Here is a 24369-nt window from a genome sequence, read left to right on the forward strand (position 1 = left end):
CTTCAGTGATCAGCAGGCGATTCTAGCTCAGATGGAAACCAAAGGCTTAGACTGTTCTGCAAATAAGTTTTTAGTGGGGCACTGACGCTGGTTACCCCCAGAATCACACGGAACTCCAGTGCTTCTAGTCTGGCTCGCTGCAGTCCCCACTGCATGTACTGAACTTCCTATCTGGGTCATGTGGCCCAACGGGACTCTAATAGCCTTTCAGCTGTCCTTGGGCTTAAAGATTGATCCTTGTTTCTGGTTCTGTAAATCAAACTGGTCAAAGCTGAAGCTCATTTTAATCTCCCATCATTTTGCAAATATGTGGATGGACCGAGATGGTATAACATCCATATAATACATCCATTGAGATGGATGTAACCTGGAGATCAGTCCAGGTCTGAAGGAGGTACTGGTCCCTTCAACACAAATTATTCTATCATTTCCATATTTAATCTAAAATAATTCTTATCAATTTTAACCAATCATGGGCCTCTCTGCTGACCACAGTTTAGGATTTTAGCTATGGCAAGGATCAAATGTAACGAGACAATATGGGAGGAAGAAAGATGGTACCCCATTCACTGCCTGCACTTTCAGATCTCCTCCCAGTTCTAGAAACTCACCTATGGACACAGCTGCAGCACTGATAAGAATCACACTCAGAACCTTCCATCAGATATTTGCGACCTCCAAACTGATGAGACACAAAAGGTGACTGAGGGCTACAAGAACCAGGAGGTCTCACACTGTCAAATGAGTGTGTCAAATCCAGCCTGCAAGTTGTCTCCATTCATCCCAGCACTCTTATTGGGTAACACACAGTTAAACTTCTCCAACAGCTGCATGTTTGCAAACAGCTCAAGCAGCGAATTCTCACTGGCACTGGCACTGCTGGAGGAGAAAGCTGAATTGAGCTTCCAGCCCTCCTGAGCACACACACAGCCAAGTGCTTGCAGACAGCACCTTGGGCAGCTAATGAAGTAACACAGCAATGGAGTTTACACAAGCTACAGACCTTCTCTTATCTCAAGGTTATGATTTTTTAAAAAGCCTTTGAAGAAAATAGTGACAGCTCAGTAAGTATCTAAAATCCCTCGTGAAGCAGAAAGAAGGGGAGACTGCTTTTCCCTCCAAATATCTTGAAGTCTCACTGTTGAATTTGCCAAGTTTATTACAACTCCTACAATCTCAATCCCCTCCATAATCCAGGTTTACTCTGGCATTTGAAGCTTCTGTAGCTAAGCCAGTCTCTTTGACCTGATTCTGCAATGCCCCGACAGCCCTGACTGATGGGAGACCAGTACTGTACAGCTTTGGAGCTGGGGCCCAGGCTCCCTACTCAACTAATGAAGTGAAAACTTCAGTTCTAGTACCTGGGCATTCACTTCACAGATTGCCTCTTTTAAGGTAGAAGAAATTGCTCTTCATATCCAGCGCTACGGTTTCTCATTTCATTGCTAACTGCTGCTCTTACGTAGTTTTACAAGACTCTCCCGATGCTATAAAATCAATTATCTTGGTGCAACCTTTTCCATTTAATGCATTCTGGCTGGGAGTTTGGAAAAAAAAATGAAATAAAAATAGCCCACGAACAATAACATTGAAGGACAGAGCAGACAGGAGTATAATTGGGCAGGGCATCCCTTTCCACACAGAATGGCTGAGGTTGATAGGGCCCTGCAGCCCAACCCCCGCTCAAGCAGGGACACCCAGAGCAGGTTGCCCAGAACCATGACCAGGAGGCTTTAAACATCTCCAAGGAGGCTGTGCAGCCTCTGGGCAAGCTGTGCCAGTGCTCCACCACCCGCAGCACAGCACCAAAGTGATTCCTCCAGGTGTTCAGAGGGAAGGCCCAGGCTGTGCCTCCTGCCCTGGCACCGGGCATCACTGACAAGAGTCTGACTCCGTACACTTTGCTTCATCACTGGAGATGCTCCAAGTCCCTTCCTCATCTCAGTGGCCATTCCAAGGCTGCTTTCCAGTATGTCCACTCCAGCCTTCAGTCGCCCATTTCCAGCCTCCCTCTTTGTAAGCCCTATGAGCTCTGAACCACAGCCTGCCCCACACCTTTACATCACACAAGAACTCCAGCTAAGCCACATCGCCCCAGCCTCCCACAGCCGACACTGTGCTGTGTGGAAGGGGTCAGGACAAAAGCACTAAGGATGAACGATCTCCAGCACACGTGTTCCCCATGGGGATGACAAAGAGGGCACGTGACTGATGGAAAGCACAGAGCATGGCCGCACGGGAGCTGCTGTGCTGCAGCCCAGCTCCCTGCAGACAGCTCTGCGTTGCCCTTTCCCAGCTCGCAGTGCTGCAGGGCTGGCATCTGCTAACACAGCGCGTCCCAGCTCCCCGCCACTCCACCGTGCCCCATGTTTGTCTTTCCCAGCACCCAGGCAGCGATAAGCACCGCTGTGCTTCCGCACTGCCCTCGCGTTATCTCCGACCGCCCTTCTCGTGCTGTCAGAAGGAAAAAGCAAAAGCAGCACTAAAGAGTATTTGACATTTGTAGTGTTCATGTTACTGACAGTGGCTCTACAAGCTCCCATCCCCTAAATGTATGTACGCGGGAGCCATGGAAACAAGCAGTCAGCACGTTGGTGGCTGCATCCAGATGTGCCAGGCAGGCCATTTCATGGTGCACGTCGTAAAACAAGAGAGCAGCACGGAGATGAACACCCAGCACTCCTGACTTCCCAAGTTTGCAGCATGCGCTGCCTGCAGGAGGGCAAGTGCAGGACTGACTGTACCTCCCCACACAGTCACACGCAGCATGCACAGGCACACCCCCCCCATACACACAGGCTGCATTGTATCAATACGGCCACAACATCAACAGGCACAGCCACAGCAGTGGGCATTTCTGCTCGTGCTCCATCGACCAGGAGCTTCAAGCATGTTTACTGCAACGCCTGAAAAACTATCCACAAGCAGACCAGGCACAGGGTTTGCTGCCATTCTGCAGAACCATTGCCGGGCACTGTGTGGAGAGGGAGCAGCTGCCCAGCCCCAGCCCGGCCTCACACCAGCAGTGGGTCCATAGGGCTCCCCACGCTCTCACCGCTGCCTGGCAGCAGCCGAGCTGCAGAGCAGCCCCAGCCCCACAGTGTGGGGATGCAGCACCACCGCCTGCAGGGAGATGCTCTGCTTCGTGCCCGGGCGGGTTTGCAATGCACGGTGTTATATGGGCATGAAGTGCAGCGCCGCATTTTTCAGTCTGCGGATAATCATAGATAAGACAGGTCCCCCCCACTGCTGCGCCAGCACCACTGCCACAAGCCCTGGGCTGCATCCATGGCCAGGTCTGCAGGGAGCTGATTGCTGCTCCCATGGAAGAAGCGCTCCTTGTTTTCCAAGGCATGTGTCTGTGTTGCTGTTAATGGCAGGCTCAAGTATGATTTTCCAGCACAGAGATCAGGAAAAAATCAACACAACAACATATAACCGATGCCGTTCTTTTGGATCTTTCACCCATTCCGACATTTAGAACCACTTCTAGCATTTAGCATTCCACTCAACTGATTTAAATTCTGGATTCTTCAGACACAGGAAGGATCCCAAGACAGGCTCTCTGCTCCCAGAAACAGAACCAAAGCCAACGAGACCATCTTCTCTGTCAGATGAAGCCATCCCTCCCCATCTCCAGCCCATCTCACGCTGCCGCAATCTCAGCCCCTCAATGTACCATCCGTGCACTGCATCCACCAGAGTGCTCGCAACCAAGGACCATTAGACAAGCTTATCAATTAGGACGAGCTTATCAATTAGCACATTGAAGGATGCTGCCTTTTCCCCTCGGTGCTTTGGCAGCCCGCAGCCAGGATGTGGCCGCATGGAGGGGATGCCGCCCTCCTGCATCCCCCGACCCTTTGTAAGCAGGCTGGCACCGCGGTGCACAGCAAACAATACCGCCGGCCCTGTTCAAACAGAAAGAGGATGCAAGCAGGATGCATTTACTTACATGAGGATTCGGTGCCAAACATGGCTGGCCCCAGATGCTGCTATTTTAAAAAGGAGAGAAGAAAGAATGGAAGACAAGAGGGAGTATATGAGAGCAGGGATGAGACCGCTACACAGCGGGGGTCATGAAGGCAGACAATGCAGTCCGAGCTATCCAAGCTGCCCGACCCTCCTCTCCTCTCTCCTCCTCTGCTCCACGCTGCAGACAGCTCTACGTGCCCCCAGAGCGAAGGTCCTTCTTCGGGCAGCCAAAGGCAGGAGCCTCTGTGTTAAATCCAAGAGATAAGGGAAGGCCGGCGTCGCTCCCGCGAGAGCGGCGGGCAGAGATAGGTAGCGGACACCAGATACTGCAATCCCCAGCCCTGCTCTGGGTAAGACAATAGCATAGCTCATGCATACACTGGATGACGTCAGGACACTGCAAAGACTGACTGCTGCTAACCAGAGGCTCGGAGGGGGCTCGGATGGAGCGCAGCAATTCAGATGGGGATTCCTTTGTCACCAAATGCAAAAGACAAAGCAGCAGACGTCTATCTCCTTCCCCGACGATAAACCCCCCGACCTGCGCCTTTAATGCTGTCTGAAATATCTGCCATGAATTCACACTCTTCTGCTCAGCTGCACGAGACGCAAAGTGCTTCTTTGCAAACACATCATGCAGAATAAATTCCAGGCACAAATGTCCAAGTAAATGTCATTTGTGGCATTTCCAATATACAATAATCACAAATTTCCATTGCTAATGCTCTTCATTATCTTTCCCTCGAAGAAAAATGCAAACCCCGAGCCAGTCTGCACTTCAGACATCCCCTTCACGTGGCAGTAACCAACTATCTCATTTACTTAAACCCATTGTCACAACACAGTGTAGCAGTGCTCTAACCAGAGTGAATAAATTACACATTTAAAGAAGAACAAACCCCAAATCGCACTGCTATCAGTGATAAAAAGCATCCTAGCAACCAAAGGACTATTTTACTTCTTTCCTTTATTCCTTTAATCCTTCCAGATCTGGTGTTTCTTAGCCTCCGCAAGTGCATTTTTTTTTTTGGTGTATTTTTTTGCATATTGAATATATTTTTTCTGATATTCATTAATTTCAAAATGTTAAACTGTAGAAACAAAGGTTTCCACTGACTCCTTCCAGTCCCACTGCAGACAAAAGGCATCTCCATGCCTTGCACTGGCAGGAACAGCAGAGCAGTGAGCCCATGTGCAGAAGCTTGCAGATATCGGGGGTCATCTTTCAGCACAACAGTCCAGAGGGGGCACAATGAGGAGTTTTTAATGAGTCTCACTGAGCAAATACATGCAACTACAGCCATGGCAAAGACAGAAAAGCACTGCCAGTGGCCAAGAAGAAAGGAAATAGATGCAAGTCCATTAAGCAAAGCACTTAAAGAAAGGCTATTTCTGATCTTTTGCAGTTTACCCATTACCAAATGCTCCCACTGCTCTGTTTGCCAGGGGCTTTTGTGCTGTTTGCAGAGTGCACCATGTCACTGTGGTAAGCAGGGAGGGAAAATGGGTAACAGCCAACGCTGGAGGCACCTTCCATCAGAGCATCTTAGTGCACCCAGCACTGGGGAGCAGTGCTCCCCAGCCATCGGCAGACACTGCTGCCCTAAGAGCCCACTGGAAAACAATGCACAGGTCAGAACCACAGGAGCCCACTGGCATCTCTGCTCTCAGGGAAGGGCAGTGCATGCCCAGCAATGGCAGTGTGCTCCTCCCTACAGCCCTGGGCCCTGAGCAGAGCAAGGAAGGAGGAGAAAAAACTGCCAAGCCCCATCTCCTTGCTGTATTTGTATAAAGGGTTGAGGGCAAAATGCAAGGCACTTTGAGCTCTTCTCATGGTCTTCTCTGCTGGCACAGAATGCTCCTCAAACAGCCTCTATGTGTGCAGCACACACCCCAAGAACACTCAGTCCTTCCAGGCTTCTGGAAGCATTTAACTGGAACGGAGGGATAGGAGAGGCCATACTCTGGGGTGAGACATCTCACAACATGCTGTGCAATGGGCAACCTTTCATCTCCCCACTGACAGATGGACACCTGAGCACGGTGACTCATATCAACCCTTAGGCAATGACTAACCAGATGTCTTCAGTCTGTTCTTAAACACCTGAAGTAATGACCTGGCACCTGAAGAAATGACCTGGTCGCTGAATCACAATTAACATTTCCAGTCATGGTGTGGGTGCTCAGCACCATTAAGGCATGTCCAAATAATTCCTGCTTGCAAAGCTATTGGTGGCACAGGACCACAGTTTGGCTATTCCCATAACTGAAGCAGTTATTTTGTCCACTTAGGGCCAGTAACACCTCCTTTAACTGCAACAGCTTCACAAAAAGCTGTGGTGTGTGGAGGAAGCAAAAGCTTTCTGGCTCAGCTTTCAAGTCACCGAGGCAAGCTCACAAAGCCAACATGTCTATTATGTGCCATGCCTAAGGCTCCCAGTGTCTTTAAACACCAAACCCTGGAACAAAACCCCTAGTGTTAATGTGCAATAGCTTAAGGATAATTTTAGCTCTGATGAGCAAATCTGACCTTCTCAAAGCCTTGTTTCCAAAGAAGGTGCAAAACCTAAGGGCCGGCCAGTGACATCCATGCAGGTGTCAGGGAGCCAGGCCCACTGCCAGGTTCTCACTGCATACGTGGCTGAAAGGCCCAAACCACCACAACTACACCCTGGTAAGATTGTCATCATACTCCTGTTCACTAGCATTACTTTTGCCAGGTCAGTGCTTTACACTGCGGAGGAAGCAACGCTTGACAGACCTTCACTAAAATTCTTTATCAACTCTACCAAAATCACTTAAGAAACAGGTTTAATTTTACAACCACCTGCTTTATATGACCACAGCCATACAGTTAGATAAACTGACTAGTAGAATTTAGTATTTCTGTTTCCTATCCCGAGTTTTGCTCTTCGTTTATTCTGCAAAGAAGGGTTAACAGATTTCATCTCTTCCTATGAGAAAGTCTATCTATCCTACACAGCTGTTCAGATGATGTAAACTAGCGTACAGAGAATGTCAAAGGAAACGTGCAAGAATTATCATTGTTATGATCTTCTCACAACGTGCACAAGACATTGTTCAAGCATTAGATTCGTTTACAATATAACTTCCATACATTTCTCCACAAGACAGCTATATTTAAAGCAGCAAATATATATGGTATTCAACGTTCTCTGCTGTACATTCATATTTTCCAGAGGAAGGGATGTGCTCCTCAGCCACTAGCACACCTCCAATAGATAAAGAAGACGAAAAATTAAACATTAAGGATGTTACAAAATTTAAGGCAACTGACGTGCTTTAGGAAATCCATGAGTGACTGCATGTTTAATCTGTACCCATCCAGCAACTACCGGAATTATATTGCCTCTACCAAAGTCATCTCTCTCCTAAATTGGAGGCAGGCTACCCATCAGCTCTGCTCTGAAGACCTCCAGCTTCTACATGTTTTGTCGCCTCCAGCAGCAGCTGACAGCAATTACTGATCTGTGTGACACCAACTGTAGCGACTTCACACCAGCAGCTCAGCTCTACCACGCTGCTCTCACTTTGCCTTCTTAAATGGACAGAGGGAGAAAGTACAATGAAAAAAAACCTCGTAGGTTGAGATCGGGACGGGGAAATCACTCACCAATAACCATCACAGGCAAAACAGACTCAGCATGCGGAGATAAACGTGATTTATTGCCCACTGGTAACATACCAGAGCAGTCAGTACTAACACCAAACTAAAAACACCTTCTCCCATCCATCCTTTCTGCCACCTCCCTTGGAGCAGGCTACAGTCAGTCCACAGCACTTCTTTTTTGCCCATTTCTGTCCTTCCTCAGCTGATCCAGCACGGCCTTCCTACAGGCCCCAGGACTGCTCCAATGCAGCTCCATACCATGAAGCTCACCCTGCAGGTGCTGCTCCACACAGGTCCCCCCACCTGCAGCAGCCATACCTCCTTCAGGGCACGTGCACTGCTACACCACCCAGGGGACAGCCTGCTCCTCCATGGGCCTGTCCTGGGCTGCATGGAGCTGCTGGAGCACCTCCTGCCCTCAGCCTGGTGCCCACAGGGCCGCCGCTGATGGTCTTATTTTGCTCAACTCTTTTGGCACATAATTACCTTCAGTAAACATTTCTGGTGAATAATTCATGAGTATACAGGGGAGGATCTTCATTACTGGTACAATTTCACTGCAAAGAAACATCTGATATTCATCATTTTTGGAAACAGAGAAACTTGCCCAGTGCCCAGGCCAGCAACTGGCAGCGGAGGTGCCCAGTTCCCAAGAGGAAGGGCCACACCAGGAACCAGACCGCCCAGAAACTGGGCCAGCAGCACGGTGGAAAATATCCCTGGATATCTGAGCCATTCCCTCTCTGCAACTTAAAGTTCCCTTATTTCACTGGCACAGAAAGGAAGGAGTGAGCTGGCAGAGAAAGAAATGCCAAGGTCTCTAAACTGATTAACATACGAAGCAGAATTTAGACCAGAACAGCTTCCTGACGACGGGAACATTCTTCTTATTTTTTGCTCTGGCATCAATTTTTCAGATATTTCTGTACAGTTCATATCATGTTTATGCAACTCTGTTTCACATAACTCTTGTCCTGCAGCAATTCTAGCCAACAGTTGCCTCAATCGCTGAGTTTTTGGTGCATGCACATAGACACACACCAATGACAAGAAGAAGTGAAGAATATGTATTTCATCTTCCCACCACAAATGTTTTTATGTCTGTGTTGGCCATAATCTGAGATAGAAAGTCCAACAGAGAGATACAACAAGCCGTAATAGAGCACTGTTACATCACTGCAGTATCTTTCAACTTTAATTCTATAAAATAGCTTCAGCACTGCTCTGTACATGATTATTGCAATCTGTTCTCTTATGGGAAGAGCTCAGCAAACAGCAGAGAGCTCCCTGAGCTCTGCATCCCCCAGGATGCTCTTCTGGAACGCTCTTAATGGACACAAAGCTCTGGCATGTAAGAAATGGCAGTGTACTGCACGCAGAGAGCTGTATGTAAAGAATACTGAGTATGACAAAGAACAAAAAGAAAGGATTAGCCCAGTGCAGGCACTTAATGCTAAGGGTAAGGCTGAAGCTGTGGGTGCCAGGCAGGTATCTTCCTCTCCTCACATGGCTCAGTGGTTGCTCCTTATTAGCATCATTATCTTAAGGAAATCTCAGATCTTCGGCCCCGGTCTTCTACAGGTGACAGAGCTTTGAGATCCTAGGCAATAAAATCTAGTCTTCCTCCAATAGCCCTTGGACTATACTTGAATAGCTGGAGTCCACTGACAGAGAACAAGAGTGCAGAAAGGTATTGTATTCCCATCCCAACAACAAATGATACAGATTCAGTCTGCCATTTTCTACAGCCATGGCAGAATACATCTCATCTTCTGTACAGTACTGTCAGAAGATCAGGATGATGACTCACCTCTGTTTTATTTCAGTTCTGTTGGTTTTGTCTGCAGTTTAGTCAGCTTTGTTTTAAACACAGAACAATACCCAAAAACAGGTAGACAGTTACCAACACAGTGGGACTACCTGCTCACTGTGTGCAAACAACATTTTAAATCTAAATTAAATGCATTAGTTTTCCAATCAGAACAAGTCCCCGGCCTCAACTGATCATGACTTCATTAAATTCTGAGAGCCGGTTTTGTCCCAAACACATTCAACTGTGTGGTGAAACAGGACCACGGCTGTATCTGAAAAATGTACCAGCAGAACACACCACCTTTTGTTATAAGCCAGGAGAGCTTGAAAGCAAAGGAAGAAACCAGCGAGCGCCGTGGTTAAATCAAACACATTTCATTAAACAGCTATTTATATGCATTTTTAAAGTAGTAAAGTATTAGAAGATGAAGAGTGTGTATTTTCTACACTGAGGGAAATGCCTGGAATATTTTGTGGGGTTTTTTTTGTTTTTTCATCCTAAAATTAAGGTCACTTACACAGATCTATTCCAAAGGTCTGCACATATGTACATTCAAAAGCTTCAAATGTACGAGTGAGAAGAGGTGGATAACAAATTAAAAATAGATTATAAACAAACTGACATTTTTAATGCAGCTCTGAGGGACGGGAGATTAGGATTAAGGCCTGTTCATAATAAATCACATGCAAACTGGTATCAGTGAGAACATGTGTGCCCCAGAAAAAGAAAACACAAAAATATCCAATTTGTATGCAAAAATAGTGAAACAGAGAGAAGGTTTAGAGCAGTAGTAAACACTGCCAACACAGCATTATGATCCATATTAATAATGGTGACTGATCTAATGCCAAAACTTCACAGCTAGGACTAAGTTTGGTTGCTGAGAGAGGAAGATTAGATTTAAATTAATTCTCAGTCTGAATAAACATGGGAAGAATGTTAGATTTGACTTGACAAATAGCAATGATTTCATTGCACGTACAGGAGAAATTAAGAAGGACTTCTAAGTTTACAAGGGAATACCCACAAGACAGTACAAGAAAGTGTCTGAGCTATTGAGCACAGCTTTCCAAAGGAATTAAGATTCACATGGACACAGTGTGTGTGCCCTTTGCTGTTGGTGCAAGGTTCCTCAAACCAGGCCCCAGCCTTCACGGCCAAGTCACCCAAAGAGCAGGTATTTAGCTGAGACAGTCACCTTTTGCTGTGTACAGCCACATAAATATCCACAACACCATTGATTTAACAGTATCTTGATACTTGGAAGCACTGTGCCAAGTATATTCTCTGGCTTCAGCATCATGAAAGATTCAAGGGCCTGTGTCCAGCACTAGGTGGCAAGGAGAGTTTATCAGCTTTATCAGCTGAAGCAGGAAGTCCATGCTGAGCACAGCCTTTGCAGATACACAGTGAAGATAAAATCAGCAACAGGCACTTCTCTGAAGAGAACTCTCCCTCTCAATCAGACATTCCTCCTTCTCCCAAGTTAAAGCACAGAGACACATTCCTTTCAAGCTGAAGGCTTTGTAGCCCTTTTCACATACTGGATTTATTTACTCAGCCTACCTAATCAGTTGTCAAACCAGACAGAACTGCTTCAGTAGCAGAGCATGCGCATACGGCACATCCCCTCTGCCAGCTGTAGGGTGAGTACATCGCCTCCTTGATTCTCCATATAACATCAGTCTTCAGATCACTGCTGGCTCTTCTTAGCACTGTGTGCTGTCAGTCAGTATTATTTACCCACTTCGGCCTCTGGCCCTGTTTACACTATAGGCAAGTAGCATTTGACACCACTTATCCTCAGCGGAACACACTCCGGTTGTCGGCCAAAACAAATCCCTAAGCAGAAGGAAGGATACATCCCAGCACTGAGGGATGAGGTTGGTTGGCTGCCGCCATCACAGCCACCCCACAGGGCCCAACAAGGCACCTGCAGGGCAGGGCCTGCGTGTTCCCTGCTCTTACATTTAAGAGACACAGGATGAGAAATACATCCTGCACACATCACTTCTGAAAACCCTCAGGAGGACTGGAAGAAAATGTATTTTTAAATAATTTACGTGGACTACTGTACCTTACTTCAGCTCGCAGCAAACATCACTGGAGATATTGCATGTTGGATGAATGAGGTCCAGTATGGCCTCCTTCCTGCTCTCATGTCTGTTTATAAACCAGTAAAAACAGACTTACAGAATCACAGAATTGTAGGGGTTGGAAGGGACCTCTATAGAGATCATCGAGTCCAACCCCCCTACCAAAGCAGGCTCCCTACACCATTTCACACAGGTAGGCATCCAGGCGGGTCTTGAATATCTCCAGAGAAGGAGACTCCACCACCTCCCTGGGCAGCCTGTTCCAGTGAACAAAGGCTTTATCACTTTTCTTGTTGCTCACTACCTGCTTGATTGAAACAAAAGACTAACTTTCTCAACACATTATAGGCAGGGAAAAGCGAATGTCTGAGTGCTTTAATAAGGATATATGATCCAATGTCCAGTTATGAGCATACAGCTTCCTCTGGCACGCGCTGCCAGTCCCAGAGAAAAGACCCCAGTGGAAAGACCAACTATGTCTTAATTACGTGCTCAACATGCCCCTTATTCCAAATACCTTTTGCATGTCAGTGCAGAGGGAGTTGAGGCTCTTCTGGAACATTGCTTTCATTGTATACAATAAGTGCTTCTTGCCAGAGCAATTATTTTTGCAGAATATTTTCTATGAAAAATAGTCCACTTTGTTCAAGTTCTGCCCTGCATTACCGCTGCAAATGAAAGGAATGCATCTGTGAATTTGTATTTCATCGGCAAACGAACCCTTCACCAACTTCCACTGTCATTTACCAGCTTGAATTAACTTCAATTTGAATGCAGTTCATTAGATAATAGCTCCTTAAAGAAATGTCGGCAACTTTGCTTTTCTTTAAAATAACACAGAAGATGGAAAAAAATAATAAGAGAGCTGCATAGCACCACTTGTTGAAATGTGCCCTCTGTGTGCTCTGATAACTGCCCACGCTGACGCACGTCAGGCTGCTCCAGACAGACATGTGCTGCACACTCACTGTGGAAGCCAAAAGGGAACTGGAACATTTTACTTGCAAGAGCCACAGTAAGAGCTCAGCTCAGCCGCAGTGTTGATTTACATGCAATGTAAGTTACAGAGCCAGGAGATGTCTTCAGGGCAGGAGCTTTCTGAAGGGCAATTTCCTGGTTAACAAGCTAGAGTTAAAACATCTATTTTCTTTGAAACGTGCCTTTTTAATCATTCTTGTTTTTCCTTATTATTGTATACTTCAAACAAAGTGATTCACTAGTTCATACAGCCAGCAGTAAACACAAAGGAAAAACTAATCAAACAAAAACCTGCAGGGCCAGGTGATGGATAGTGCGGGCAGTTCTCTTGCAAAAAGCACCATGAAGTGGTAAATCACCTTCTAGGGGTGGTTGAGCCAAGAGCAAAACAGCCATGCCAATTCAAGCCAAAACACAAGTCAGTCCTTATTCCACCCACCTACCCATGGCCACGCTTGGTTCCCTGGTCCACCCCTTGCCAGCTGCAGCAGGGGTGCAGCCATCTAGTGAAGACTTTAAAAAACAATTAATGACCTAAATTAAGACCTTAATTATGCCTGTGATTAGACTGAATGAGGTTTAAGAGTATAATAAATAGTTTTTAGTACTATAAAAAATTAGAAGCATCAGAAAGCACAGTTATCACAGAATCATAGGATGGCTTGGGTTGGAAGGGACCTCAAGGACCATCAATTTCCAACCCTCTGCAGCAGGCAGGGCTGCCAGCTGCTGGATCAGGTACTAGAGCAGGCTGCCCAGGGCCCCATCCAACCTGGCCTTGAACTCTTCCAAGGACGGAGCATCCACAACCTCTCTGGGCAACCTGTTCCAGCACCTCCCCACCCCCTCAGTGAAAAACCTTCCCCAACTCCTATATACCTTCCTTCTTTCAGCATCTTTAAAAAATACATGGAAATCACAGCATTAACAGCAATGATTCACAGATCCAATATTACGGAAGTTACTGACAATTGCAGGCAAAGGGAAAAATCCATGCTGTGATGACATGACTGTACATTTCCACATCATCAAGCCCAGTATAACAGACAACTTTATACAATTCCAAAGCTTCTGCAGATAGAGAAAGGTAATTAGAAGTTCCCTCTTATTCCAGTGCAAAACCACCTCTTTATAGGAGGCGTATCTTGACCTTTTGCTAGAATACTAGTACTGCAGCAAATGATGTCATCATGATCTATGTAGCTAAACATGTGGCCTTTGGTCACTTCTGTAGCCCCACACCAACAGCTCTAATGTCCTCCAAACAGTCAGAGCTCAGTCCTTGGATATCAACAGATTACATATGTAAGATATTCCTTTAAGACAGTTTTTGTATGAAATATAACACATCATTTTTCAGTTCAGAGATGGCTGAAGTAATTTCTGAGAAGAGCGTGAAAAGAAACTGAAGATTCTCTAGTTTTAAAGATGCTGTTTGATAACTAAGGTCCCACAAAGGTGATATAGCATAGTCTTTGAATTCTCATCACAGAAGGAGAGCACACAATGCACTTTTCACTCATTCGAACTCTTTTGCCCTTTTATTTATGAATGGCTTTTGCTGGCTTCAAGCTGTTAGTGTGGCTTTTACCCTTTCCAACTCTCACTTAATTGCTCCTACTCTCACAAAGAAACCATTTCTCTTTCTGCTTCCATCATCCCACACCTCTCACACCCTTCCTACATCCTGCACAACTGATCAGAAGAGGCGGCCAGCAGAGCACTGTGAGCCTCCCACCAACTCCTACACCCACAGCTGCCAGCCCCGGTAAGGGCTTCCCCAGATCCCCAGCATTATCTAAAAGCCTCACACCGTGCCAGAAGGAGCTGGGTTGTCAAATGCCAAACAGCGCAGTTCTGCAGCAATACACGTCAGCTCTCCCATATGGTGAGCACTGATCCTTTCCACAGGCATGAGCGGTGCTTTGCAGAAGTCTTCCTCCTCATGCTCTTATTCCTCCCTGATTTCTAGTCCAGACACATTTGCTCAGACCAAGGGAAGGAGACAGTGATAATTCAAAGAATGGAGGACATGCACTCAAAGTCCAGAGGGCCTTGATCAAGCTCTACCACTCACCCTAACCCCAAGATCACTCACACCACGAGTGTCCTTGCACCCCTCAAAGCCCACCTGCCCCAGAGCCTGCAGTCACTCCAGCACTCAGTCAGCCTCATTTTCTAGCACAGACACAATCCTGCTCCCCTGTCCTTGTCTGAATCCAACAGCACATCCCAAATTCCACTGGCAAGGGGAACTGGCTGTCCCCTATGGGTTGCCACATCCAGCCAAACCCACCCCGTTAGCTGCTTCTCACCCTTTAAAGAATAAAAATTAAAAATTATCTGACTTTGCTTGGATGGAGCTAAAAACATCAAACAAACAAAACCACCCCCACCAACAACAACATCTGTGCGCTTCTTTCCCCTCAAAACCCCACTTACCATCATTCAAAGGACAACAAAAGACACGCCTGACAAGTCTTGTGAAAGCACTGCATAAGAGGCTTTCTAGTGTGGTTGCAGCAGGACAACACAGAGCCCATCCTAGTAAATGGTGAAGGACCATCCACAAATACTACTGGACTGCTGGGGGCAGTGATGGAGACACGACAGACCAGGGTTACCGCAGAGGTAAGCCAGGGCTTTGGCTGCCACAGGAATACACTGATAAGTACAGCAGTTTGATCTAAAATCCTTCTGAAACTGTAATGTGGAGTTGCACTGTGAGGAGCAAGCTGTGCTGGAAAGCCAGAGAGCTGTGATCAAAGCAGGTCATGGTTCTAGGACAGGCTGCAGTGTGTTCTAGAGAACAGAAGAATGCAAGGAAGTGGGAGAAGGCTTACAGAATAAAATGGTAGAAAGCAGAACTGGGAGTGAGGTGGCACATCTGTGCAGCAGCACCATGTGAGCAGCACCAAAGGCAGCACCAACAATGAACCTCCTCTAAACCAGTGTGGCTTTCGGAGGGATTTTTCCCACAGTAAGGATCACATTCATTGTTCTGTGCCAGCAACAATATTGCATTGTAATGTCTTGGGATTCTAGCAGACATAAGAAAAAACATTCAACCTCAATAAGCAAGTTCCAAGAAGCAGCTAAAGCAATGAAGAACAATGCTCTGCTGGCTGCTATCCTGCATGGGAGACTTTGTACATATTGACCGCATAGCCAAGCACAGCAGTGTGAATTCAAGTGAGAACCGGAGCCCAAAAGCCCGGATTTTAATAAACTTCAAAAGGCCGATGATCAAACAACCAAGCCTTACCTTACCTATAAACTCAAAGGAAAGCTGAACAAGGCCAGAAAGCAGATCAGGCTCGGGGGAGAAGCCTCATCTGAGCACTCAGGCACGAATGGTCTCTCACCTGCTGCTTCATAAGAGACATCAAGGAGCCCACGCTGCTGGCATGGGATGTACAGCCACAGCACCACAGCAGCACAGGGCCTGTCTGGCCTTCCTGCGTCCATCAGCCCTTCCTTCTACCAGCACCATGCCCTGTGCCTGAGCCTCATGGATACATGTGGCCAAAAAATTCTTAAATGGTCATTTATTTTTCTTCTTGCACATTCTTAAGGCTATCTTTCTTCACATCCCGAGCAGGACAGGATTTCACAGCCATTCTGCTTTCCTTGTGGTGGGGGAGCACTCTGAGCTTTCTCATTACAGCAGAAGAGCTGTAGCCGACACAAAGAGGAAAACATAAATTACGCTACGACAGCTTTATAAGGCTAATTCTAATAAATATCCCTCGGTAGGCTTCTAGTCAGTGTTTCTCTAGAACAGCTACTGGGGATGTTTCTGCTGGAAGTATCTTCAGTTGTAGCAGATGTTTAATGGGAGTGCAAGGATTTCAATGCTCTTTCACTAGGTAGGTCAGGACAGGGCAGCAGGGCAGAAGAACAGAACTGACTGGTTTGAGCACTGGCCTGGGGCAGGGCAGATCATCTCATGAACAGCTGGATGCAATTCACTTTTCTCACCTCGGATAACTCCCAATCAGACTTCTATCAAAGCTTCTGCCCCTGCTCTGATCAGCTGAAATCTGCTATGGACCAGAGCGAGCAGAGGGCTGGAGATGGGTCTCCCGTGCTGGAGGGCCAGGGCTACCACACTATCATGGCATGCGTGCAGGACAGCCAGTGCAGCCTCTGAAAGGGTCTTGTTTACCCTGTTTCAGTTGTTGGTTCAGGTGTGCAGGGAGGCTGAAAACACCACTATTTCATATGAGATGATAAGCAGCCGGGCAGCTTACTTGTATTATCACTGACCCATTCCTACATTGTTTCTTACTGAAGTCTTTCACTGCTCACACTCAGGTGAATGCTGAGGAGCCTGAAGAGGACTGTATGTCTGTGCTTGTTCAAACTGCACCGAGGTTATGAAGGCTGAGGATCACCAATGGAGGCCATGGAGACCATGACAATGTCCAAGTGCTAGAACTGCCTGATACTAAAGCTGGCACAGGAAACTGGTATAGAAAACAGTCACAGAGGAATGGAGAAATGTTAAACCTGACATGGTACATATCAAATCATAAATTTCCATCCACAGACTGACTCCATTTTCTGCACCATGGCCTCAATGCACAAAACAGCTTAGACTCAAAACAGCAACATTAAAAAAAAAAAAAAAGAGTTAAAAGAATGAATCTGACAGCAGAGTTCCACCACCTCCACGTATCAGCTCTCCTTCCCTGCTTATTTATTGGTCTGCGCCAACCTCCAAAAGCACTGAGAATGACTTTTATGCTTTCCCTTCTGCGCACCGTGCCCAGCCAGCTGGACATCTCCCCCAGCTCTACGTGAAATGCCTTGCAGCCAATCTCTCCACACTTTTCCTTTTCAGCTCAAGCACAGTGTCTGACCCCACCCCTGCCTTTCGTTGTGAAACTGGAGCATGACCAACATTTTTTCTCCAGTAGACAATTTATTTTTAAATCAGTGGCTAAGAATGCAGCATAATATATCTTAAAACAAATGCTCTTAGTTATCATTTCCACAATATTTCAAATCCTTTACGGGAAACACGATTCAGAAGAGAACAGCAGCTGAATAGAAACCAAAGCTGTTCTATTAGTTTGTGTCCACAGCTCTTAGATTCAAATCTGAGCAATAATTTAAACCACATTAATAAAACCTTGGGTAAATAGCAACTCTTCACAACAGCCCTAATAAAGAAGCGCAGAGCTGTCTCAAGGTACGCCGTATTTCAGTGGCACACAGCTGGTCTGCTGCTGAGCACTGAAATTCTGTTGGCCACGTTGGCTTTCTACATCTTCAAGTTTAATATTTAACAGGAGATAGGCTGACTGACTTCCTCATAAACAAACTCTCATTGATCCCAACTGGCCTGTTCTCGTAAGTTTTTCTCCTCACTTCAGACAAAAAACAGGTCTCCTATACCATAACTCACTGTTACTTCTTAAAAGCCCTTCAGTCTTGCACAGAAAGTGAGGTTAGATGTCGTCTCTCTGGTACTTCTAACAAACTCATTCGCTCCCTGTTCTCTTCCCCACTGCACTGATGAATAAAGGTAACTGGTTTCAGTGGCAGGAAGGGTAGATGTAATGTCAGGTTCAACACTTTAAGGCTTTGTAAATTAAACTGTTACAAATCCCATGGCCATGGTAGCTACCCCATGAATGTGGGATGTAATTTCAGACACAGCCAAGAATATTTCTTGCTTCCCTCTTTACTGCACTTCACTTTGTTCCAAAAGTGCTCCTGCCACATAATGTACAAGCAGATGGATCTCTCCAATGCACTCAGAGATCCTGTAGGTAATAAGATACTGCACTGACTAAATGGATCTCAGTGGGTGCAGACAGGAGAAAAAAGTAGGAAATATTGCTGCAAATAAATTTCCATTAAATCGCTGCATATCTTCTTTCCTTCAAATGAATTATAATTTTGGCTTTGTTCACCACCGTGATCTTTTAAATTCTCTCTACTAAAACAAATTGAAATAGGCTGTATGTGAAATAATAGCAATTGCGCTTCTGCTTTCCATGTGGACTTATTAGAAATCACACACATCTTAGGTTTGAGCCATCACGACCAACTATAAAAGCACACTTACACTCATGTTGCCATGAACTTTCACCTGTTGAAGACAGAGAAATCAGCCACTGACACCACAGAGAGCCCCACAGGACACTGACAAAATAGCTGTATTACAGGATAACATCACAAAGAACAGTCAATTGAACTATCACACAAGAATTAAATAAGTGTGAAAAACCCAAACAAAACATAATGTGGTCAAATATCTGACCTGTTTACGTGTTTTCTTTCAACTCCGCTGTAAGGTTAAAGAGAGTCATAAATATACTGTTTTCTAAAGTCAGTTTAATGAAGGCAACGTGGGCAGAATTGGAGCATATCTGATGTTAGAGAGCCATAAAATTAATCCCATAGCATTTGTTGCCCATCTGACACTGTGGTTTGCTGAATGGCAAGAACAGAATTCCTCTTAGTGTGCATACTGCACCTGACAGAAAGCATGCACATCCATGCTCTTGTTTAGGTCTTATACATCCACAGACCAGACCCTGCGTGAGTAACTACTGCATTCAGAAGACAGAATGTTGCTCTCTATGCTCTCCATCTCGCTCACAAAGCTCTTACACTGCAGTGATTGAAGGAAGCTAAGTAAGCAAAGCAACTGTAACAGCAATGTTGTTTTTGCAACTAGATTCCCTCATAAATCCTATTTTTCATCACTAATGGGCAGGTTCTTCCCTAAGCAGAAATGTGAGGCTGTTTGTGCTGGCTTTTGAGAGGAAAATGCTCCTTGCAACCTGGCCCAGCTGGGATGAACGCTGGCCTGTGAGCAACAGAGCAAAACGCTGCTCCCACATGATTCTAATACCCCTGGGTCTGGGAGTTCTGTGCTACAGCCCTGTAAGGAACAAGTTCCCACCTTACGTTTCCACAGAGTCTGGTGGCCTGGAAACCAAAGCACCAGACAGGGACCACTGAGGCCCAAAGGCACATCTCCTAGAAAATACATTCAACATTCTTTTTCCATACTTTCAAGGAACAATCTATCTAAAGAAACAAAACATGCTTTCTAGTCACAAATGCCTTATCTGATAAAGAACTGAATGCAGCACACTCCACCAGATGGACCTTAACGCACCTCAACACCCTGTGTTTACCCAAAGCCCCATATCCCTTCTGACTTTTGCCTGTAAAAAAGCATCCATTCCCACAGAATTTCCATTTCCAGAGGCTTTCTCTTCTTGCTGTCCATGAATTTCAGATCCACATTGTCTCACTGGGGTGGTCAATTCTAGTTGCACAAGGAAACCTTCTAAAGCCGGGGCCCTTGCTGGCAGAAGGCAGCTGCCATGGCTGTATGGAAGAGCTCTTGAGTTCAGACCTGGCCTGACTGCACCAGGACGCCTCCTCTGGCCCAGCTGCCCATGAAGCATAACATCTGTGCTGGAACATAAGTGCTACAATCCAGAGCCAAAGTTACAGCTATAAATGGTCTTCATACACCAAAACAGAGTCAATGACTGTATAAGGGGATATTTCACACATGGTCACAAACATGCCTGAGAGCTCCTGGGCTTCTCACTTGCTGGTAGTAAGTGGAGGAAAAAGTAACAGTGATTTCTGAAGTTGCTGCTTCTTGTTAACACTGATCAGATGAAAAATTGTTAACAAAGCCACAGCAGACAGAAAACAAGTATCTGGCTGAAGTCTGTTAACCTGAAATAGAGCCCTGCACCCTGATGTAAGGCAGAGAAGCAGGATGTTTTTGAAAGCATCTACTGATTTGAAATCTTACCATTTACTCTTCCAAGTCCATAAAAGAAGCAGCAAGGCTTGCATAAAAGCTCTTTAATACTGCCTTTGAAATTTAGTAATGGAAAAATTAATCACATATCTACGTCAAACAATCTGAACAGTCGAAACCACAACACACTGTCAAGACCTTGTTAAGGGCAAAACATTCCCATATTTGATTTCACCGTGTCAAACTTTCAACATCTGCAATTATCTGCTGTTTCCTTACATTGTAAAACAGCAGCTTTTGTGCTTTGTTGGAAAAGTTTTCCAAGCATTTCAGCCCAACGTGCCACTTGTGTTTAACAATCAGAACACCAGAAGGAGGTTCAATCCCACCTTCCAAGCACAAGAGTCACCTACCACATGGAGAGGGGTGCTACATGTATCCAAAGAGCAAGCAGGAAGCCTATACAAGGGCAAAGATACTGCCCAGAGTATGAAGCACAACACAAAGGGATTTAGCACAGCTGAAGGAGCAGTGGTTTGTTGGTTTTCTCTTTTTATTTTTTTTTTCACCTAGCCACCATGCTACTCCATCAAACCCTGTGGCCTTTTCATAGCAATCTAGACCAGGAAGATATTACTTTGCACAAACTTTGCTTTCAGTGCCTTGAAACAACCCAGAACATGGTTATTCTCATATGCCCATCAGCTACTGGCAGGTCCACCACCAGTCAGAGTCCCTTTCACTCACACCAGAGAACAAGCAGCATCCATTCACATACACCTTTCAGCCCTCTCCAGCTTGCGGTTTGCCCACAAAGCACCAGATGGAATGAAATGGAGTGGACCTTAAAGATCACCAAGTTCCACACCCCAGCTACAGGCAGGGACACTTTCCACCAGCTCAGGCTGACTGGGCCCCATCCAGCCTGGCCTTGAGGGCATCCAGGGATGAAGCACCCACAGCTTCTCTGGGCAGCTGTGCCTCACCACCCTCTGAGGAAATAATTTCTTCCTCATAGCTCATTTAGATATTAGGCTTCTGCCACCTCAACACTTTCAGAGGAAGCTCCATAGCACAAGGAATCATATCTGACAGCATTTTTAGTAAATAATGTTTTCCATTAGCTGCAAGAGCAATAAAATCAAAACTTCTGGCCAGTCAATGCCCTTCTGTTTCCATTTACGGTTAAGAATGCAAAAACTTGACCATAATTTCTTTCCCAAGCTCGCCTCAGCCTATTCCAATTTAGGGGCATAATTCAGTCTAGTCAAAAATATTTTTAAATAACATGGTTTATTTATAACCAGAAAAGTGATCTTAGAAATCATCGAAATTACATGGAAGTTACTAAATTTAAAACACAATGACTACATTTTCTCCTCTCCTCATACAGAGCAACTGATTGAATGAAGGATGCGAGCGCTGCTGTGCCCAGATGGACAGAACCCCTCCCTCTGCCACCAGCTGCAGTCAGAGCCAAAGGAAAAAGAACAGAAATCTCAAACCAGACAAATAAATGCAGTGTGAGGAATGGCCAAGAATCTGAAATATACCATTTCTTTCACATACTGCAGTTTGCCTGCATTTTATAAGCACTGCCACCCTATCTGAAAGAGGTGACTGAAGATGCTACAGAGGCAGTAACAACTGTAAGACTGAAGTATCAGTGTCGTTTAGATCCTGTAAGGGTTAAAGGAGAAGGGATGCTTCAGGTGTATGCAGAATAAAGGAACGGAATGGCTAACAAGCAGCTGTTCAACAAAATAAGGGGCAAACTGACAACTGTGCAAGAAAACGGGCCTTCACAAGGTACATAATTTACATGCAAAAATCACTACTAAAAGGTGATGCTGAAGTCAAGAACCAAGCAAAAGCCACATCTGGAATCACAGTGAGAATGTCCAGAAAAGTAACAACGGGATTGGCTTATTAAGAGTTATTTCACATTGCCTGGTACGACTTGCTCTCAAAAAAGAGCACATCACCACCACTCCTCCAAAAAACAAAAACCACGCCCCAAAAACACACCAGCACTAGAAGCCAAATGAGCATGCAGGGTGTGCTGAAGCTCACTGAGAAAGACAAAGGGAAAGGGCACTCTGCTGTGTTAAAGGGCTGACAATAGCAGGACAAGGGGAAATGGTTTTAAGTTGAAAGAGGGAAGATTTAGGTTGGATGTCAGGGGGAAGTTCTTCACTAGGAGAGTGGTTAGGCCCTGGAACAGGCTGCACAGAGAGGTTGTGGATGCCCCGTCCTTGGAGGTGTTCAAGACCAGGTTGGACGGGGCTCTGGGCAACCTGATCTAGTAAAGGTGTATGTTTGGTGGCCCTGCCAGGCAGGGGGGTTGGAACTACATGATCCTTGAGGTCCCTTCCAACCCGGGTCATTCTGTGATTCTGTGTGATTCTGTGGTAGAGAAGACACTGCTTCTCGGTAACCAGTGGGTGCCTGCATCCAGCTCCTGAAGCATCATCTCTCTGCCTTCCTTACACCAAACACACTGAATCTGATTACGGGAAATTAATTTTCAGGACAATTAAACCCCATCCTTCCTGCCTCTATTTTCAATCAAAGAACCTTTCCTAAAGGAGCAGACAGCCCCTTTGCAAGAATGAGTAGAGGAAATTAAAATAACTGCTAGCAAAGATGCAGTACCTTTCACATTATCTGAACTGGCTCCTCAAGGATTTCCCAGAGCATGGCACCATGGAAAGGAAGCTGCATGTTCTGCCTCTTCCCACTGAGCCGGCTGCTGAAAAAAAAAATAACCTACAATAATTTTTAAAACTCTAAAACAGTGATACATGGATTTTGAATCCTTGCCGGCTCACGGCCTGTGCTCTTAAATGTGCTGCACAGCTCCAAGGGGCCTCCCTGACATAGCTGGAGCAATTCAAACGGAGGGGAGGAAGAGTGAGAGAAAGTTATTGCTGACTGAAGAGCTGGAGAGCAAACAGGAACTGGATACTCAAGTGATACTGGATAACACTTGGGAAATGAATTGGCACAGCAGCATTATTGGGCTTTTCCTGTATATATGAAGAATAGCTGTCCATGCAAAATATGCAGTAAGCCTTTGTAATGTTTTATGTTCACTTATATGTCTCAGTTTCAGATGCTAAGACTCAATTGGACAAATTCAACTGTTAGAAGTAATTCCTCAGGAGGCTACTTTATAAACATACTGTAATTCTTCTGGCCTTGCTGCTGTTGTTCAGTGGGGGAAGATGTGATGAGTTAAGGGCTGAGGACTCACCCACCAAGGCTGTTTCCGCAGTCAGTGCCCTCCTAATTAGCATGTAATTTTATTCCTGTCTGGATGCCTACCTGTACAAGCTATCATAGAATACCTGCTTTAGCAGCAGGCTTGGCCTCTTGAAGTCCCTTCCAACCCCTGCAGTTCTGTGATTCTACAAAATGCAACAGAGGACAAGACTGAAACATTAAGCAAATAGATGCTATAAGAAATAACTCACCAGAACAGAGCACTTAGTCCTAAGCCTTTACATTCAGTGAGAGCTGCTGGTGGCCGTACAAATTTATTTCAAATGAATTCTGTTTGGGAAATGTCTCTAAAATCTAACATATGCTGGCTGCCTTGACATACAATGACCAAATACTATTGTGCTATTTATGAATGTCTGGAATAAAAGCACATCACAGCTGGAACAACTACTAATGAAACACTTCGCAGTCAAAAACACAGAAATTGTTTCCACCTCGTATGCCTGATGGCCTCCTTACCTGAGGTAGCCCTTCACTTACCACCATACACACACACAGATCAATTCAGTAGCCACAAAGCAGGTGGGACCCAGCATTAAAAGACAGAGATCTGTCTGTCACCTTGCAACCCATTCTAAACCATGCTTGAATGCTATCTGTCATCTTCTGTCACCCACAGCTGTCTTTGTTGCCAGGCAGAGGTTAGTACACAACCATAGTACACAACCCACACAGCATCAGAACCTCAACCCTGTTGAAACTCCCTAGATAACCCCCTGCACCCAGCCCCCAGGGAAAAAGAAGTGCTGTATTCCAGAGGCACCTGATATTGAGGAATCTGCTTGAACTGGGAAGCTGCAGACAGCTGCACACTCCTATTTTCAAATGATGCTATTGTGCACAC

The 24369-nt window shown here is 45.7% G+C and overlaps 1 protein-coding gene across 4 annotated transcripts in view; it reads right to left on the reverse strand.

The window, feature by feature from the left end:
• Window positions 1-24369, reverse strand: part of ST7 (suppression of tumorigenicity 7) — a 109717-nt gene that overhangs the window by 72587 nt on the left and 12761 nt on the right. For 3 of the 4 annotated variants that reach the window (XR_014939277.1, XR_014939270.1, XM_015853597.3), the window contains exon 1: window positions 3956-4323. The exons of the other annotated variant lie outside the window; for it this stretch is intronic. Coding sequence is in view for 1 of the 3 variants with exons in the window: in XM_015853597.3 (XP_015709083.1) it covers window positions 3956-3977 (22 nt within the window). In the remaining 2 variants the exon portion in view is untranslated. Of the gene's footprint in view, window positions 1-3955; window positions 4324-24369 lie in introns of those variants that run through there. 4 annotated transcript variants of the gene reach the window in all.

This window comes from Coturnix japonica, chromosome 1, assembly GCF_054131305.1.
Source record: "Coturnix japonica strain WE chromosome 1, WE-NBRP24, whole genome shotgun sequence".
Classification (NCBI taxonomy): Eukaryota; Metazoa; Chordata; class Aves; order Galliformes; family Phasianidae; genus Coturnix; species Coturnix japonica.